At 33.8% G+C, this 21,194-nt stretch overlaps 1 protein-coding gene across 1 annotated transcript; it reads right to left on the minus strand.

Annotated features, from left to right (window-relative positions):
- Positions 1-1,305: 1,305 nt before the first annotated feature.
- Positions 1,306-19,884, minus strand: dsx-c73A (doublesex cognate 73A). The gene is made up of 5 exons (XM_088047462.1): positions 19,153-19,884; positions 3,015-3,128; positions 2,823-2,963; positions 1,867-2,020; positions 1,306-1,817 (listed from the first exon to the last, which is right to left on the minus strand). The coding sequence occupies exons 1-5, from the start codon at positions 19,624-19,626 to the stop codon at positions 1,636-1,638; spliced, it is 1,065 nt and encodes a 354-aa protein (XP_087903588.1). The 5' UTR covers positions 19,627-19,884; the 3' UTR covers positions 1,306-1,635.
- Between the last annotated feature and the right edge of the window lie 1,310 nt (positions 19,885-21,194).

A 21,194-nucleotide genomic window follows, 5' to 3' on the forward strand; every position in this document is an offset into this window, starting at 1 on the left:
TCATAATTCAATATCCGAAACTTTGATCGCCCATAACTCAGTTATTTGTGGACCGATCGTAAAAACTCGCACCTTTTTGGAATCTAGTGAAATTTTTACTTCATTATTGCGTCATAAATAAACGATATATCGACCGTGTTGAATTAGTGACCGGAAAGCTACCATACTGATTTCTAAGCTAAAAAATCGCGAGAAAAACGATTCCAAAAGAGTTTCTTAATACTTGGCTTACTTCCGAAGATATCGAGAAAAATTGTGGCCCTTTGGCGACTACCCGAAATTTCAAACGCCTATAACTCGGTTATTTATTGACCGACGAGACAAATAAAGGTATTTTTGAATTCAGTGCGAAATTCTGCGTTAAATGATCCCATATAGCTTAAATTTACTTAACGAATAAACAAGATATCGGCCAAATTACATTGTCAAAGGATGATTTTACGGTCATTTGCAAGACGCTGTTTCGGGGCGAAAACTGCGTTTAATATTATTGAATTATATGCGGATCGAAAGAGCAGCTCGAGGTCTATCAACTGGCCAAATCTCAGATCGATCGAGCAAATGGTTTACGAGGGGCGATCAAAAAACGAAAAATTGAAAAATTTTCATCGATTGAGTCGCAAAATTTTTTTGCCCAAAAAATTGACCTTAGAATTTTCGACTTTTAAGGGCTTATTCTCGAGTAGAATGCGCCGAAAATAAACGATGCCGCAAACCGTTTCTCAATATCTTTGTTAGTTTCGGAGATATCGAACTTTGAAATTTTTCCAACTCAGAATCCAATATTCTAAATTTTGATCGCTCATAACTCAGTTATTTCTGGACCGATCTCAACGAATCTCAATTTTTTGGATTCTACGTGAAATTCTGCGTAAAATGAGCGCCAATATCTTTAATATTGCTTCATAAATAAGCGAGATATCGACCGTGTCTGAATTAGGGCCTAAAAGCAGCAAACTTCTATACTGAAAAAATTAAATTTCGATTTCTAAGCTAAAAAATTGAAAACGATTTCGTGTTTTTTTTTTAGTCGTTTTAATTCCGGAGATATCGAGCAAAAGGGTGTTTTTATAAAATCGTAACGGAACGCCCTTGGTAAAAATCCAAATGATTAGAAAGTAAATTTTGCGTTTATTGCAGGCTTAATCAAAATTAACATCTGGGACAAAAAGATAATCTTAATGCAAATCTTAATTGAAAAACGTTGGAAATAATGAGGTTTCAGCTGTCATAAAAATAAAATGCCGTAAGTCTTATGATTTTATTTGCGTACGATATATACAAAAAGATAAATAAAAATGAATACTAAAATAAATAAATAAATAAATAAATATGTTAGACCTACCACCAAAGGTTAGAGAGTTGTGCTACAAAGAACTGTGTATTTAACCCATATATAGCCATGTTTAAAAACACCTCATTTCGAAAATGATTATTTTCAAAACACGGCAATCAAGTAATGAAAGATTTTAATTTAAAAAATCATCGCTACCGTAAATTATTTTAAACATGGCCATAAGACACATCTTGTCTAAGTAGAACGAACACAACGTAAGCATATACATTACAACCTATCATAATTATAGTCGTTGCTTCTATTTAAAAAGTCGCTAGATCACAATTTATGCTACTCCATTAATCCCATAGTGCGCTTTTAGCTAATTCTTGAGCTTTATCCCACGGAAACGGAGGAGCTTCCACTGATCGGGAGGTCCTCAAAGGTCGACCACGACGTTTTGTATCCACGCACATCATACCGTACACTCTTATACCAGGAACGCTTGCATAGGTTGGCTGGTCATGGGACATTGGACCTTCTGTAATTAATATTAAAAGCTTAATGAATTTAAATGAAGGAAAACTCACCTAAAATACTCGTTTCCGGGCATCTACAAATGACCAGATAGTGAGATTTTCCAGTGCGGATGTTCTGAAGGGCTAAAAGGGACCAGTCGCGAGGAGACCGACAGATACGCATTTCAGAAGTCGGCTCACAAGTCTTCACCAACGTCAGAGCGCGCTAGAAAAAAAAAAGGCTTTAAAAAGACAACTTTATTACACCGCGAAGTGCCGTTAAAAGCCCATCATTGTTAGCAAGGCATGACACTAGTTTTATTTACGTTTATGACTTTAGAAATGGCGAGAGTTCGAAAATTTGCGGTCGTTTTATTGGAAAATGTCACTGCAAGCGTGGACTTACAGTGTTGCTTTCGCTATGTAAAGTTACAATAGCTGCATTCCGTTCAAGAAATCGTGCGGTCTATTGTGTTTGTGGTCCATTTTCCGTTTTTGAAAATTAAGAAATGAGCCTCTTTGTTTGATTGGATCGAAGTGAAAGGAAATAATCGGAGCTTTGTGCTCCTTACAGGAGATGTGTAGTTTGTCTACAGATTACATCTTTGAGTAAAGAAGCAGCTGTAATTTTACACAGTTCATTGAATATAATTGCAACTAGAGATCTCACGATTATATAAAGGTGGATGTAAAGTTTTAGCGCTTCTTTAGTTTGGTATAATTAAACTTGAAGCTATTATTACCATGACAAAATTTTAATTCAATCACTACGTCCTGTTCTTGAACCACGTACACAATTGGACGTCAATTTTCTTCAGCTAAAATTACATGATTTAAAGACTTCTTTACAAGAACATACAACGCACTAAGCAAAATCTTGCCACTAATAGTTCGTGGAAATAAAATAAAGAAAATGTTTCAATCAACCGCAATCATTGCAACCAGGTATTACACTACCTCATTATATTTTTTGCGCCACATGTTACCGAGGGATCTAAAAGCGCGCAACAATGAGTATGATTACTTACTCGAGATTTTCTGTCAACCATTAATTCCGTGGTGTGAAGATCATCCGAATTCAAAGATGCAGAACAAGGGTCTCTATATCTTGATGGACAAGCACAAAGAGGCTGCGTCCAGTTCAATCTCACGTAAACAGCATTGCACACCTATGAAACATAAAATTACTCCTTCAGCTCGACCAAGAACTCTCAACTTACCTGTTGAATTGCACACTCTGGAAGCAAATAAATGTGTTGATTATGCGGGTAGTAATGATATTTCGTTGGTTTGACCAAAGCGGCACTCGCTCCAGCAGGCAGTGGCAACAAATTCTGCAAAAAAAATATTTGTGTAACTGTACGATCTTTTTAACTTGCTCTTGAGGGCTTTTTTGACATTCACCGGCTTCTTGGAATTAGTAACAAGTCATCTCTCGCGAAAAACAAACAAACTTAAGTGAGGAAGAACATGCACGTTTGCTGTTCACGAGAGCGAAAACCAACATGCTCTCATATTCTCGGCTATGTATTTAAATTTATTATCCGCTCACACTCTCGCGAATTTACTTTAGATTCTAAGTGGAGCTTTTTCCCAGGAACTGAATTCGGGCTTTGTCTCGCTGCGAGACGTCCTCATTTATAAGGACGTAGTAATTTTAATAAATGTCATATTAACGTCACCCAAACAAGCGCTTAAGATTGTAAACAAAGATTAACGGATTGAAGAATTAGAGAATCGTGGTATCAACAGTGACAATTTTCGTCTCTGTTAAGACAAGACTAATGTCGCATTGTCCCAACAATTATCCATGTAACGGTGCGTAAAATATGAAATAATTACAACGAGCTCTGTGTTTGTTTTTGTAGGTATCAATTACGGACTCCTGGAGCTCCAGTGGGTGTAATTTGGTGATTATAGTAGAACAATGCACATTCTTTTGACACCTATTTTTCAATTAACAATTAAGGTGAAGAAGTACGACTTGTGCAACGACCTCTTATTGAAATCGTGTCGAGTCATCTACTGGAGAAAAAGTTGATGATGTTCCGTGTTATGGGGTTACAAAAACATTCTAATAAAACGTTTATGTCACAATCTTCCTAGAAACTATGATTATAGAATCTCATGTCAATAATGTAACTGGCTGTAGAAATGATCTCTTTCCTATCACAACGAAACAATATCCTTGGAAAAAATTGACAGTCGTTAATGATAGGAAGTGCTTTTCCTTAATTTATTCTGACATTTCATATTAACTGTTGTAAGGTTTCCCTTTTTACCATTTCCCACATGCTCTAGGCATTGCTTGCTGTTATTTCATGGTAATTCTTTACGGTTTTAGTAGCAAGAGTTACAGTTTCCGAAAAGGATACGAATCATTACACAAATTGCAAGCTTCCAAGTTTCTTATTGCTAATAATTATTGACCAGTGCCCAGAAACTAAATGATAAATAATATGTCATTGTTCACGGACAAATCAAAAACACGTTCTTGGAAAACGCCAATAATTGTCTATAATTATTCGCAAAAGCTTAATTTTAAACGCTTCTAGTTTGCTCATTTATTGACGTGCGTGAATATATTGGCTAGTTTTGGACTCTGCCTAAAATCAAATATCCGAAATTGTCAAGGGCCATAATTTAATTATTTGTTGTCGGATCTGAATTTCAATCCCAGATTTAGAATCTGCGGAAAATTCTGCGTAAAATGATGTAAATAACTCAAGTTTACTCCAAAAAATAAGCAAGATATCGATATCAGAAGTTTGGCATAGTTTTAGTCATAAATTTTCGCGAAAAACTGCAACTTTCGACTTTTGAAAAATATAAGAACTATTTCTTATGTAAAAAATCGCGAGAAAAACAATGGCGCAAACCGCATCTCAATATCTGAAATAGTTTCCGAGATATCGAGCATGAATTGTTTCGAACCTTCGAAAATTTGACCCTCTGGCGACAACCCAAAATTTCAAACGGCCATAACTCGTTATTTATTGACATATATTAAAAAATTATCATGTTTTTGGATTCAGCGTGAAATTCTGCGTAAAATGAGACCCAAACTTGTTGAGTTTGCTTAATAAATAAACGAGGTATTGGCCAAAAACTGTTTTGGAAACATCATTTTAGGGTGATTTTCAATCAATGTTTCTAAAATGAAAACGACGTTTAATAGCATTGAATTATACATCAGTCGAAAGAGGAGCTCCAAATCTATCTACTGGCCAAATTTTAGATCGAACGAACAAATAGTTTACAAGCTATGGCCAAAAATAAAAAAAATGAAAAATTTTCATCGTTTGAGTCGCAATTTTTTTTCCCGAAAAATCGACTATCGAATTTTGAGCTTTTGAGAACATTTTCTAACGTAAAATGAGCCGAAAAAAAGAATGGCGCAAACCGCTTCCCAATATCTCAAATAGTTTCCGAGATATTTAACTTTAAAAATTACGAAAAATGAGAAAAAATGAAAATCAACTTTCCAAAATTTTGATCGGCCATAACTAAGTTATCTGTTGTCGGATCTAAATTTAAATCCCAGATTTGAAATCTGCGTAAAATTCTGCGTACACTGATGTATAATAACTTAAGTTTACTCTAAAAAATAAGCGAGATATCGATATCAGAAGTTTGGCCATAGTTTTAGTCATAAATTTTCGCGAAAAACTGCAACTTTCGACTTTTGAAAAATGTAAGAACTATTTCTTATGTAAAAAATCGCGAGAAAAACGATGGCGCAAACTGCATCTCAATATCTGAAATAGTTTTCGAGATATCGAGCACGAATTGTTTTGAACCTTCAAAAATTTGGCCCTCTGGCGACAACCCAAAAATTCAAACGACTATAACTTAGTTATTTGTTGACGAAAATTGAAAATTTCCATGTTTTTGAATTCAGCGTGACATTCTGCGTAAAATGCGACCCAAATTTGTTGAGTTTGCTTAAAAATAAACGAGGCATTGGCCAAAAATTGTTTTGAAAACGTACTTTTAGGGTGATTTTCAATCAATGTTTTCAAAATGAAAACAACGTTAAATTGTTTTTAATTATACATCAGTCGAAAGAGGAGCTTGAAATCTATCTACTGGCCAAATTTGAGATCGAACGAACAAATAGTTTACAAACTATGGCCAAAAATAAAAAAAATGAAAAATTTTCATCGTTTGAGTCGCAATTTTTTTTCCCAAAAAATCGACTATCGAATTTTGAGCTTTTGAGAACATTTTCTAACGTAAAATGAGCCGAAAAAAAGAATGGCGCAAACCGCTTCTCAATATCTCAAATAGTTTCCGAGATATTTAACTTTAAAAATTACGAAAAATGAGAAAAAATGAATATCAACTTTCCAAAATTTTGATCGGCCATAACTAAGTTATCTGTTGTCGGATCTAAATTTAAATCCCAGATTTGAAATCTGCGTAAAATTCTGCGTACACTGATGTATAATAACTTAAGTTTACTCTAAAAAATAAGCGAGATATCGATATCAGAAGTTTGGCCATAGTTTTAGTCATGAATTTTTGCGAAAATTTGCAAATTTCGACTTTTGAATAATCTAAGAACTATTTCTTATGTAAAAAATTGCGAGAAAAACGATGGCGCAAACCGCATCTCAATATCTGAAATAGTTTCCGAGATATCGAGCATGAATTGTTTCGAACCTTCGAAAATTTGACCATCTGGCGACAACCCAAAATTTCAAACGGCCATAACTCGGTTATTTATTGACAAATATTAAAAAATTATCATGTTTTTGGATTCAGCGTGAAATTCTGCGTAAAATGAGACCCAAACTTGTTGAGTTTGCTTAATAAATAAACGAGGTATTGGCCAAAAACTGTTTTGGAAACATCATTTTAGGGTGATTTTCAATCAATGTTTCTAAAATGAAAACGACGTTTAATAGCATTGAATTATACATCAGTCGAAAGAGGAGCTCCAAATCTATCTACTGGCCAAATTTTAGATCGAACGAACAAATAGTTTACAAGCTATGGCCAAAAATAAAAAAAATGAAAAATTTTCATCGTTTGAGTCGCAATTTTTTTTCCCGAAAAATCGACTATCGAATTTTGGGCTTTTGATAACATTTTCTAACGTAAAATGAGCCGAGAAAAACGATGGCGCAAACCGCATCTCAATATCTCTAATAGTTTCCGAGATATTTAACTTTGAAAATTGGGAAAAATGAGAAAAAATGAAAATCAACTTTCCAAAACTTTGATCGGCCGTAACTCAGTAATTTGTTGTCGGATCTGAATTTAAATCCCAGATTTGGAATCTGCGGAAAATTCTGCGTAAACTGATGTATAATAACTTAAGTTTACTCTAAAAAATAAGCGAGATATCGATATCAGAAATTTGGCCATAGTTTTAGTTATGAATTTTTGCGAAGATTTGCAAATTTTGTTTGAGGAAAAATCAAAGAACTGTTTCTTAGGTAAAAAATTGTAGGAAAAAGTATGGCGCAAACCGCATCTCCATATCTGAAATAGTTTCCGAGATATCGAGCACGAATTGTTTCGAACCTTCAAAAATTTGGCCCTCTGGCGACAACCCAAAAATTCAAACGACCATAACTCAGTTATTTGTTGACGAAAATTCAAAAATGATCATGTTTTTGGATTCACCGTGACATTCTGCGTAAAATGAGCCCAAATTTGTTGAGTTTGCATAATGAATAAACGAGGCATTGGCCAAAAACTGTTTTAAAGGCGTCATTTTCGGGTGATTTTCAATCAATGTTTTCAAGATGAAAACGACGTTTGATAGCTTTGAATTACACATCAGTCGAAAGAGGAGCTCAAAATCTATCTACTGGCCAAATTTGAGATCTATCGGACAAATAGTTTACGAGTTATGGCCAAAAATAAAAAAAAATAAAAAATTTTATCGTTTGAGTCGCAATTTTTTTTCGCGAAAAATCGACTATCGAATTTTGGGCTTTTGATAACATTTTCTAACGTAAAATGAGCCGAGAAAAACGATGGCGCAAACCGCATCTCAATATCTCTAATAGTTTCCGAGATATTTAACTTTGAAAATTGGGAAAAATGAGAAAAAATGAAAATCAACTTTCCAAAACTTTGATCGGCCGTAACTCAGTAATTTGTTGTCGGATCTGAATTTAAATCCCAGATTTGGAATCTGCGGAAAATTCTGCGTAAACTGATGTATAATAACTTAAGTTTACTGTAAAAAATAAGCGAGATATCGATATCAGAAATTTTGCCATAGTTTTAGTTATGAATTTTTGCGAAAATTTGCAAATTTTGTTTGAGGAAAAATCAAAGAACTGTTTCTTAGGTAAAAAATTGTAGGAAAAAGTATGGCGCAAACCGCATCTCCATATCTGAAATAGTTTCCGAGATATCGAGCACGAATTGTTTTGAACCTTCAAAAATTTGGCCCTCTGGCGACAACCCAAAATTTCAAACGGCCATAACTCAGTTATTTGTTGACGAAAATTCAAAAATTATCATGTTTTTGAATTCAGCGTAAAATTCTGCGTAAAATGAGACCCAAATTTGTTGAGTTTGCTTAATAAATAAACGAGATATTGGCCATAAACTGTTTTGGAAACATGATTTTAGGGTGATTTTCAATCAATGTTTCTAAAATGAAAACGACGTTTAATAGCATTGAATTATACATCAGTCGAAAGAGGAGCTCAAAATCTATCTACTGGCCAAATTTGAGATCTATCGGACAAATAGTTTACGAGTTATGGCCAAAAATAAAAAAAAATAAAAATTTTCATCGTTTGAGTCGCAATTTTTGAAAAATCTATAAACAATTTCTTAACTAAAAAATCGTGAGAAAAACGATGGCGAAAACCGTTTCTTTCAATCTGCCATAATTTCGAAGATATCGATCATTAAAAATTTTAATAATAAAAAATCAACCACACGAAACTTTAAACAGTCATAACTCGGTTATTTATTGACGCACGTAAATGTATCGCCCAGTTTTGGATTCTGCGTGAAATTCTGCGTAAAATGAGCATCAACAGTTTAAGATTGCTCCGTTGAAAGCTGATGCCAAAATTTTTGCGATTCTGCTAAACCCCAGTTGTTTAATTAACCTCGTCAGAATTTCTAGTACCACAAGAAATCAAGATTTTTTCCTGTCATGCATTTTGAAAATTAGTGCTAGTAGGTTATGTGTACGCTTTTAAGATAAGTGTGAGCTTTGTCAATATGAAGATGCCATCCAAGGACAGTTCCGTTCACATGACAAATAAGCAGGACAACCATAATCACTCATTACGGTCGTTATTATCAATAATGTATTGACAACAGATACTGATTTACAGCTAAGAAGCGAAGTGTGAATTTATGATTCGTGAACCACATGTGCATAGAACTTTTTCAGTACCTTCTGTCGTAACAAGCGTAACCAATATAATGATTGGATTTCGTGAAAAAACAGTAATCCAATTATGGTGGTACTAAAATTGACAAAAAAATAATTGATAGAATTGTGGCAGTGGAAAAAGAAAAGACCTATCCCGAAAGTTATTTGAGCCTGTAACTGTAAACGTACGAGTGTTATAAGATAGGAAGACACCATTAAAATTAAGTGTTGTTGAAATATAAATCCTGTTATTCTAACATGGATTTTTTCTTGATTAAGTGTTTTTGATCAGTTGACAATCAACAGGATGAAATTACGTTGGACGTGACAAAAAATTGACATACATTATGTTAAAGCTGTTTCTGCACTGGTTACTCCAGCTACAATTGCTTTGAGTAACGACAACAAATATTTTTTGGAAAGACATTGTCAAGAACATCCTTTCTATTTGTGACAAAACGGCCTAATTCTGAAGAGCAAAATTGATTGCACTTGGCTATAATGAACCCACCTACGCATTGACAGAATGTCATCTTAATAACTGTGTAACAGTAAAATACAGTTAATTTTCATTCTTATCCGAACTCATTAAAAGCTACTACAGCTCGTATTACATGCGTATTGTATTGAGAAATTTTATTTTTGTATAAAACACGTGTCCTACTAACCGTATTTATCCTTTTTCTTGGCTGAAGGACTCGTGCTAATGACGGAATGCAACAAAGCGACAAGAAAAATAATCAAAAAATCCAGTTACTTCAAGTTACGATGCATATTATCCAAATTGTTATTAAATTATCTTTGGTTACCCACTCAATAATCCTATGCAATTTATTTAAAGACACTTATTATTCAGTGTGATGAAAATCAGACCGTGAAGACACAATGGCCTCTTTTTCGAGAGTGAATTTTGTCGCTGTTCACTTTTTGCTATCAAATTTTCTATGTGCAATGATAATATTGGGAAAGTGAAGAAATCCTCAACGCTATTTGTATGTGGAGCAAAATCCAAACTTAAACAAAAAACATTGGATTTGAGTATTTGCCTATTGAAATATTGCGTTTTCTATCCAGCTCGTTTTCGTTGTCACAGTAATTAACTGAGCTTTAGCAAATGCTGTCTGATAATATATTACACCAGTGCAGGTTGTATCCCGCTGATTTATCGTTCACGATGTAGGATATTCAAAATCGAACCTTAAGGATGCTCGAAACGGTCTTGACCTACGCCAAAGTAATAACTCTGCATCAAGGACAATAAGGTCAGGGTTATAGACACAAAGCATTTCTGTATCACCCTCTTTAAATACATGCTTCTAATTAAATGAGTGTCATTAGTATTTTGTAAAAAACATTCTTTTAGAAATGCAATCTGGTAAATGAGTTAATTGCTTCATGCCGCTCTTAATGATATCAAGTTTTTATGAGAGAAAGATGACTACACTGTTAGGATAAAAGAAATATTAGAAAAAGGATGTCTAGCGGATCTGTAATTTGACAAGGAAACTGTTTGAATGACGCTTCCATTTCCATAATTGAATAGTGCAAATGTGGCGGTTTTACAGTTAGCGCACGAGACTACTAGTAGGGGTCCCTTCAGCACTTTTTTTTAAGATTTTGCTCTGTTTTTAAGGTAGAGAGTAATAATCTCGACAAATTTCGCTAAAATCGCACCAAGAATGAAGAAATTTTTTATTTTTGTCTTTGAAGTTTAGCTTAGGACAAACCAAGAATTGTTAATATTCTAGATTAAATTTCGTATTTTCGTTAATTTTAGGCATTCAAGAATGAAATTGGAAGGCATTACTACTTTTGACACGCTTATTGACTCTGTCTTTCAAAATTTTAGAACCAGAAACAGAGTTTTTAGAATTTTTTTAGTTTTGAACGGACCAAAAATTTCTAATATTCTAGATTACATTGAATTTTTGTAAATTAATAATCTTACTAAAACAGATAAGATAAACAACGTATAAAAATTTCTTTTTTGCGACACGAAAAATTAAGAAATTACAGTGTTGAAAAAGTTTTATTACCTTTTCGCTGTTCTCCAAATAAAATTTCTGAACTTTTGGTCAAAATTTTTTACAATTGCGACTCTTTATAAGCCAGGTCTGGAATAATAATTTTTACAAATTTTGTTAAAATGGCACCAAGAATAAAGAAATTACAAGATTTTTAACAAATTTTTATATTTCTTTTAAGAAAATTTCCAAAAATTTGTCTGTTTGATCTAACTTTTTGTAAATTTTTGGTTTAATTATAACAGACAATTCAACAAACGTGTATAAATTTCGTTCTTGTGAAACAAAAAATGAAGGAATTACAGCGTGTTGAAAAAATTTGATTAGTTTTTTGCAGTTCTCCAATTTTTTTTTAAATTTTATTCAATTTCGTGTTGTTTTCGTTTTATAACACATTAATTTAATTTAATATAATAATAAATATCATAAAATATAAAAGTGCGTTCTGTGTACGAATTAAGATTGCCTCAATTTGATCATTTTTTAAAACAGGGCAAAATAAATAAGTGTGTGCTAAAGGGACCTTAGTAGTCTGTTTTCTGGTTCTTCAAGTTTCTATAATTCTAGGTTACTCGTCCATCGCAGGACAAAAAGTTGGTTCGTGTGCTTTTTAATTTATGCCTCTTCGCAGTTTTGTAGTACATCCGTTTTTACTTCACAGTGAAATCGAGCATGAAGAGAAACATAAAAGACCTTTTGTCACACAAGTGTCTTTCACGAGAAAGTGTATTTGCTAGTAAAACCTCGCAAGATTAGTGTTCGTTTGTAGTTACTAAGATAGACAGCTTTAAGATCTAGGTTGTAGAGTTCATGCATTTTATTCCACAAATGTCGATGTTAAACGGTTACTATTAACATATTGTTGAGGTAAAAGATCACTGGGATAAACGAGTCAACGGTAGTTGTTAATTGCATCTATAGCCGTACTTACCGACTTTAATTTGCAGCTTTCTGAAAAAATCCCCGTTCGCACCTAGGTGTAAAAGATCTCAAATTACAGCAATTTCAGATTTTTCTTTATAATTCGACACTTATAAAGCAATGTGGTAAATAACCTGTTTTTTATAGACAACATGCACTGTGTTTATTAAGTTAATGACACTGAAAGTGAAGGAAATTATCCATTTTTACTGAATTGATCATTGACTACAATTCAGTTTCTTTTTCGTTTTTCCGACACGACCACAGAGGTGGTTAAATCGTACCGACAACAGGAATTCTGCACGGAGATTCAAAAAGTCTTTAACAGGAAATTTAACACAACATGACTGGCGCTTATGATAAAATCGCACGACCAACAAATCTAATAGAAAGTTCACTCAACTCCGGAAAGGTCTAGACTTTTGGAAGAAGTTCTAGATTATATTTTCATTTTTTGTAAGAGGATTCAGGCACGCCACGAATTGAATTGTTTAAAAGCCATCGTGAGAAAGGAAAATGAAAAAAGTAAAAGTCAGAACACGTTTCTGCGGCGCAAAACTAACGGATGGTGTTAGTTCGGAACACAATACCAATCAAAGTAAGACTATTATTTATATCTTATCCGTGAGTTGGATGTTGCAAGCCACCAAGATTGAAAGAGATTGATGTTGAACTCTCATGCATAGCTTTTGAAAATCTAGTTTTTTTCAAAATCTGGTTCCATGAAGATACTCTACATAATATATAATCTTTACAGAACTTTGAATAAAGTTAATGAACATCTTCCGTGCGTGATTCAGTCATCTTCTGCATTAATTAAAATAAAATAATTAGATAGTTATTAGTTACAGCTTTTCCATAAATTGATGTGGTACCTAATGGTCCAAACCTATTAACACCGAGCTTACATCTGAATTGGTTTATTATTGCTTTTAAATTGACTTATTAAAGAAGGAAAAGAGAAACCAATTTACGCCAAATTAAAACCATTTGTGCAAATACTTCTTAGCGCTTTATTACCCCCAAAGTCTCGCACTTAATAAACTCGATATCACTAAATTTGGCTGCAAACTTATAAAGACATAATCAAAATTTTTCCGTTCTTCGTATTAATAATTGCAAACTCACGATGCCGTGACCGTGACAATAATTTAATGAAATCAGTCGAAGAAGACTGAAGCAAATACATTTTCGCATTTCTTTTGCAACAGAAAATGCAAGGTCTCGAAGCACTGCTCATTTTATCAACTGTCTGGAACTGATTTTACAGTCTAAATGGATTTTTTTTTATACTTTAATAGTATTGCGGATTTTAACTACTTTGCAATTACTGCAAAATGAGTACTTGTGAATATTTCCAATTATTTCTCCGATTTTGCGTTGCGAATTGAAACAATATTTGATATTAGTTGAAAATACGCATTTAGACCGTTCACAAAGTCATTAAGATTGAAATTACTGTCGACTGTGCATCTCATTGTTGTTAGCTCAGCTCGCTCTCCAGATGCCACGAATAGTTTTTCGAAAATAGACTTTTTTATTGTTTTAAACAGCATTTTCATAAAAACTTATACTTAGAAAGGAGACGCCAGCTGGAAATTATATATCTAGGTCTTTAGGTACCGTAACGAAAAATTTTAATAACACTTTTGAATATGTTATAATAACTCGGTAAAAAAAGACTCAATTGTCTTTTAATAGAACAGACGACTAGAATCCCGTTTTTTCAGACGACGTAAGCAATCATAGAAATCGTTAAATTAAAAGTCACGACATGAATGAATATAAAACACGCTTCATTGATGTTTACAGCCGCAGGATTTTTCATTTCCGCTAATAAATGAGACAGCAGGAAATTTTCTACTGTGTAAATCCTGCGTTAGGAAGTGTTTTTAACATATAACGTTTATGATAATAAATATTCTGTTAATACTCATACATGATGGAAACGATGTTTTTACATCGAAACGAGTTTCTGCAAACTAAAATTACCATGCTCTCAATAAAAGGGATTTTTCTTCAATGATAAATTAGTTCAGAAACTTGTTCTTACGCCCAACACTGACAGCGTATTTTAACCAAATGTTGTAGCATAACTAATTACTTCCGTAGAATATCTAAGATTGGCGCCAGATTTTTGTTATCCAAAAAGTCGCTGGTTATTGTAAGTTCTTCCTAGCATTAACATGTCTAGCATGTCTAAATTAAACATGGCGGGTGCCCACAGGTCGTTTGCCGCTTCGGTGGTAAGATTATTATAATAAGAAACAAATTATCTCTCTGCAAAATGTATCTATAGAAGGAAACTGCAAGAACCCGCTCAGCTTTGAAATAAGCTATAAAAACCCTCTCAGTCTATAATAAGTGTCACGTGGGTGTGTTATTGTAACAGTTAACAAATCCTCCGATGACGAATATGTCGATTAGTAATTTTGTCACGTCTGTAATCTAACTGTTGGCGATTTTTGTGCTCCATAATGTTCGTATGATAAATTTGCACCAAGAGAATAACTGTCACTTTTACACTGGTACTGTAATTTATGTAAAATGATAGTAATTGGCGGAATTTACCTCGTAGAAGCTTAAGTTAAGGTATGCGCAACAATGGAGTTAAAATAAAATTCCACAATCTTACTTTCTATCATAACTGTCATACAAGAACTCGTTTATGTGACAGATAAGTGCAACAGAATGCTTGGTTTGTAACGAGCAGAAAAAATCTATTGTGTTGTATTCGCATGGAATCAGCGAGGTAATTAAAGGAGTTTTAACTATGTCCATTTAACAGAGTCGGTAATTAGTTTTTCATTTATTTTATTTTCTGGAAGATCATAAAGACCTGATGGTGCTTTACAAGCACTCACATAAAGACATGAAATATTTATTAATACTTCGCTAATGAACATCTTTTATGTTTGGCATTGTGAAAAATTCGCATCTCTATAAGTGGTCAATTTTTACAATGCAGAGCACATCTGCACTTCATTGTTAAAACGTGAGTATTTGTTGTTATTTTACGCCCTAGTTGATTTGACGCTCCAGTTTTGACAAAAATATGTGAAAATATCAACGCTAACAATACCCACAAAAATGCAATTCTCTCACGAAAGCGTTACAGTTTTACTTGTGGTTTAACCGTTTTTTATCAAATTATAGTCATTTCGAGTTGATTTACACCAATTTTGTTGCAACGAATTTACAGTTTATTACCGGCGACTAATATTTATCCAAAAAACGTTTCACATGTGAGCAAGTTTTTTTTTATTCCTTAATTAACGCAGCATGACACCTTTGTGAGAGCTCATTACCAACCTTAACTTATCTTTTTTTAAAACAAAGCCTTTATTCCATTTTTTATAACTGTACGAATAATAACAATAAAATACACGTAAAGATAACTTGGTACTGTTCTATTTTTTTTGGTCTTCACACGAGGTACTCCGTAACCAAAAACCACTATTGCAATTAAAGTGTAATTTACTTGAGCTCTAATTATTTCGACGGCAAACATTTTTGTGAACTTGTGTGGAAAAAAATAGGCCACGAGCTTATTTACAAATAACAGGATCACAAAAGGATTTGAGATTTTCCGCACTACTATTTTAGCAGAAACTGAAAGTGCTTTGATTTAATAACACCAAGTCAGAGAGCAATCTATCTTTTGAAAAAATCTGACAGTTTGATAGATTGATACATGCAGTGTTGTTTTTCAAAGAGTTGACAGAATTTGAATAAATTACTGCAGATAGATACTTTGGCATGAAACCTTTAATTTTCTGATCGTCTTTTAATGGATTTACATTAGAGAAAATTAGTCATTTTGTTGTAATAAATTCAGTGATCAAGTTAAGTAATTATAGAACGATGAACTGCAGAATTTATGTCGCTCTTATTATTTAATATGCGAATGGGGAAATGAGTTCTGGAATGACTACAACAGAATGCGGATGCCTGTGATAAATTTCACTTTCAATTATAATTTTTTTTCTTATTTTCATCAAGTTCTTCGCGATGAAATAAAGAAAAAAAATTGAGTGTTCATGCCTCTTAATTGAACTAAGCTTGAAATAATATCATGCTTCTATACCCGTTTTAAAGCGTGACACATGACTATCAATATGCCATGCTAATTGAATTATTAATATAATAGTTTAGGCATAATGGTGGAGCTACTGTCATGACAAAAAACATATTCCAAAACACAGTTTCTGTCAATTCAGTTGGTAACCCAGCTGTCATTTATTTTAACGAGTTATTTACATCTGTTGGTACGCTAGAGCGCCTTGTTTGCACGTGTTCTGCATCATGAGAACTTAAAAGACAATTAAGCTTACAAGCTGCTTGCGGAAAAACTGTGAAACAATTAACAAACAAAACACGATGATTGAACAAAAACTTGGCGATAGCATCAGAAAAAGTTTCAATAGCATAACCAGAAAAAACAAATTGCATTTTATTTGTTAAAAACTCCATTTGCATAGACGAGCAATTTCAAAAAAAAACTTAATTGAGAAAAAGATCTTGATGGAACAAATACAACTCCTTTAATTGTGTTTCAGGAACTCTGAATTTAGTTTTCCAGTAACTCATGTTTTCATTTCATCGTTTTGTTCTTTATAAGTGCCACTTTTGCTTTGACACGGTTCATATCTACAAGTCAATCGACTTCCTTGTATTAATCTATACTCATGTAAGTATCTATGCCATTCTTACTAAAAAACGCAAACGGTTGGTTTCCATGTGGTTTGTTATGTAGATCTGGGATATAAGTGCAAATTGATCACTCGCTATTAATAAATTACATCAAAATTTTTCCTAATAATAAGCGAAGGTTTTTGAACTTGAACTTGACCAGTTTAATGGTGCGGAAAGAATCTTCTTCATTGCTATCATTTATTATCATTATTCTTTATACTGATTTGCTTCGCGAATCCAATCTTATGCACCAATGATTGCGTGTACTTTTGTTGTTTTAACCAAAAGGGAAGAACAAATTTGGAATTTTCAAAGTACAATGGTCTTTCTGTTCTCATTACGATTTATAATGATGACTTTTTCCTTTTTTCTCCGATGACTTAATCATGCGCAGCAATTTTGCTTAAGAAAATATCTTTCGAATCTCCACAAGCAAGTTATTTCTGAAATTGATACAATCTTAAAAATTTGTAATTTAAATGCGATTGTCTTGTATAGATACATTTATCTAGACTCAGCTCACTTTCATTCATGGACAACCGATTAAGATAAGTTTCAATTCGCTTCAAAGTAAAAATCAAAATAAAATTCCGTTGCTCTGAGTACCTAAAACGTGCCATATACTCAGTCGTGCAGCACGTTGTTATTTAACCAAAATTTTGTCCAAAAACAAATCGAGGATGCGGCAAATCTGACCTGATTATTGTCAATTTAACAAACACAATGCCGATTATGTCGATCGCTTAATTAGATGGATTCGTGAAGATCGTGATAGTTCTTTCTTCTCACTTTTTTGCTTCCGCCTTTATTAAGACTCGGAATTCGTGATTGAGGAGTTACAGGTCATCAGAAATTCCATGTGCAATAAGACGGGAATTCGATACAATAATAAGGTTTTTCAAAAAAGACGATGAACTAGATAATTATCTACCGACTCGTGCCATTTAGAGCCGAAAAAAAGCGGTAAAGTTCCGTGGCGGCACGTACAAGGGGATAGTGATAAAAAATTTGTAACGCTGATATCTCCTGTACTAAGTTACGTGGGGATAAAAAATCTGACAGAGTTCATTACACATTCATTTGAAATGTCTTCTCTGAATCTCTTTCTGTCGTCATTTATCGCCGCAGCAATCTGCGTGAAGATAAACTGGAAGAGTTAGCTAAGAAGTGCGTCTGGTACGACTTCCGAACCCGCTAATTGAACTGTATAATTAGAATTTGCATAGCCTACCATGATGCATATCAAACTATAATGGCAACGGCATGCAGTGTCCGTCGTGGTTGATTTGAGTTAGGTCATTGAGCTGCACTATACTAATCTTAAAACGAAGACAAAATCTCAAAGATCTCAAAAAATCTACTCTCAGTTTAGACAACATGATGAATATGTATGTCCTCACATGTTCTCTTCCTCGTCTTCAACCCATATTTAATCCTACATATAATCAACGTTTCCAAGATTACGTATATCTACTCAAATTTTTCGAAAATTAATTGATTTCCTCTATAAGGAAAATATAAAATTAGCGAGAACGCCCACAATCGTGCCTCATCAACCATCTAATGATTGTAGTAATTAAATTTTCGTTTTGGAGATTTTAGAATGCTACTGAATGCAAACGGGACTTTTTTGTAAAACCGTTGCTAATTCAACTTCTATTTTTCAAGACTTTATTGTTGGATTTTAACGATTAGACAAGCATCGAAAGTGAATTCGGTTTTTGGTATTTAGATTTGCTAGATCATTTCGCATTCTCGAGGTCCCGTACTAACAATTAACGAAAACTTTTGAGTAGTTGTAGCAACAAGAAGAAACATTTTTGAACAATAAAAGCTTCCTTACTACTGCTTGAAACCACTTTACACAATAATTAACTCAATCTTGCATCTAAGTTGACATCTGATTTGCAGAAAAACACTCAAATGTCGTATTAACCTGGAATTAAATATTTAATTTCAATTATCTCTTGAAGTTTATTAATTTTTTTAAGTAAATGTTGTGGCAATACTAGAAACGCTTTTTTTGTCGTGTTTCAAAATTTGTTTTAATTTTAGTTAAACGAGTTGATAGAAACGGTTAAGTTTTTGAGTGCATTTCCGGTTTCCATGATGTAGTCCCAATAAAGTTGCAGTTTGCAAGAAGCATGCACAAGAAAATGATTATGTATGCAATGTTCACTTCGTTAATCCTTCAATATTATAAATTTGCAAATTTAGAAGTCCATATTCACATGTCCAACCCGTTATTTACTCTCCTCACACTTCCAAGTTGTAATTAGTCTCTGCACTAATTCCACCGCAATTAGTACTTACACTATTAAGGCCGTTTATTAATTAATTTAGTGTTTTTGCACTAACCTGGCTGATGTTAGAAGCGATTTTAACTTGTGGTTTTTCTCTTTTGCTGAGATAGTACTCATGAGTTCTTTGATTTTCCCTTGGTTCTTCCGTGGTGACAGTAACTTCATGAGTGGTAGTTTCCACAAAAGTACTAGTTTCAGCGTCTGTGCTTGCAGTGGAGATAATTTTTTTTGTGGTAAAAGTTCCATTGAGCTTCCTAGTGGTAGTTAGCGGTACCATAGTGGTTTTTACGACGGTGGTTTGTGGAGTAGTACCTTTGGTTTTGACGGTTCGCTTCACCGGAAGTGTGGTTTTCGCGAGTCCTTTGGTGCTTGTAAGATTGGTCACAGTACTAGGTGTTATTGTCGACACTTTTTCACTTCCGGTTTTTCCTTGGCGTAGCCAGGACGAAAAGAACTGTTGAGGGTACTTCCAAAACTGTGATTCAACCTGCACCGCGCACAGAATAGCGATCAAGATAAAAACGCGCATTTCGAAATTTGTCGGAACTGCAGACCAAATTTTTGCGATTTATTTCCGCGGCTCCGTCAATTTTCTTGAGGTGGTTCGCGGACGCGTCCTTGAGTGGTACTAAGTGCGGAGTCTTGGGAAGGTCTGTGCCGCGGAAGAAGCTTCATGCACTATGTACGCGATGCAAGCGGTTTACCAACAGCTAACCCACTTCCTAACCAATGATACCGTACTTAAAGCGTCCAATTTACTCCCTCCGGTATGGTTCTTGTGCCGAATTTTTGCTGAAGCGCCAGGGTACTCAAAGCTAATTAAACAATTTGATATTTATGGGAAAATTAAGCGGGAAACCTGTTCCACCGACCACTTTCGATAGCTCAAAAAACTACTTGGCTGAGCTTTGATTGATCACACTCGTACTTCAATTTTTTTTTCTTGTTTCAGCCGTTTTGCGCCTCAAAAAGTTTATAACCGCAGATATGATTTCCTCTCGCAAGACAAAACATCATCTTTCTCGAACTGTTTCTTTTTTCTATCTATTGAATAGACGGAATAATCTCATCAAAAGCAAAACGCTTAGTGACAGCAGTCCGCTATTTGTGGTCAGATGCTTCCCAGTAATTTTGTCAATTTTGTTTTAATATTTTGTCATTTTCGCGAATTTACTCCGTTACATTTCAACCTTAACAAACATTCCGGAATTTGTCGCACCGTATTTTACAGTTACGGTTTTAATGTGCCTTCTAATTTACAAAAGCAGAGAAAATAAATCTCGCTTAATTAAAATATTCTAGCGTTCGCTGGAGTTATCAAATTTAACTGCTAGGGAAAAAAATCATGAGAATTTTTAGTTTGGGTATTACAGTAGCGCGCGTTAATCCGAATCAAATAAATTAAAATTAAACATTTTTTTTTCAATTTGTCTTCGGATGACAAAACATATGGGATAAAATGAAATGCTGATGTTTGGATAATTCTAGCCCGATTTCTGATAAATATTCACTGAATAGAAAAATACTGCAAAGTCAATCAGACTATCTACTTAAACCCTATTAGCCCAAAAGGTAGGTGGAGTTAAAACAAAGTTACAAAATTCCAACAATAAATCAATTGAATAGGTGAGGCTTGATTTGACCAAACTATTCCAATGCGATTTTAACCTCATTTTCTAAAGTGTAAATGTGTTTAGAATGTTTACCATTGCGTTAAAGGTAACAAATTACGCTGAATGAGAAAAGTTCAAAATGACAGATTGAAACTAATGTCAGGATTTGAGTTAAGACCACATTTTTCTGTAAAAAACGCGAATAAAACGTCGTTTTATCTGTTGAAGATTGTCAAATTTACTCTAAAAAATAAGCGAGATATCGATCTCTTTGTCATTGGTTTTAGTCATGAATTTTTGCAAAAATTTGCAAATTTCGACTCCAGAAAAATCAAAGAACTGTTTCTTATGTAAAAAATCGCGAGAAAAACGATGCCGCAAACCGCATTCCAATATCTGAATTAGTTTTCGAGATATCGAGCATGAATTTTTTGGAACCTTCAAAAATTTGGCCATCTGGCGACAACCCAAAAATTCAAACGGC

Source organism: Gnatocerus cornutus, chromosome 10, assembly GCF_029298725.1.
Source record: "Gnatocerus cornutus isolate USDA-ARS CGAHR chromosome 10, icGnaCorn1.1, whole genome shotgun sequence".
In the NCBI taxonomy this organism is placed as follows: domain Eukaryota; kingdom Metazoa; phylum Arthropoda; class Insecta; order Coleoptera; family Tenebrionidae; genus Gnatocerus; species Gnatocerus cornutus.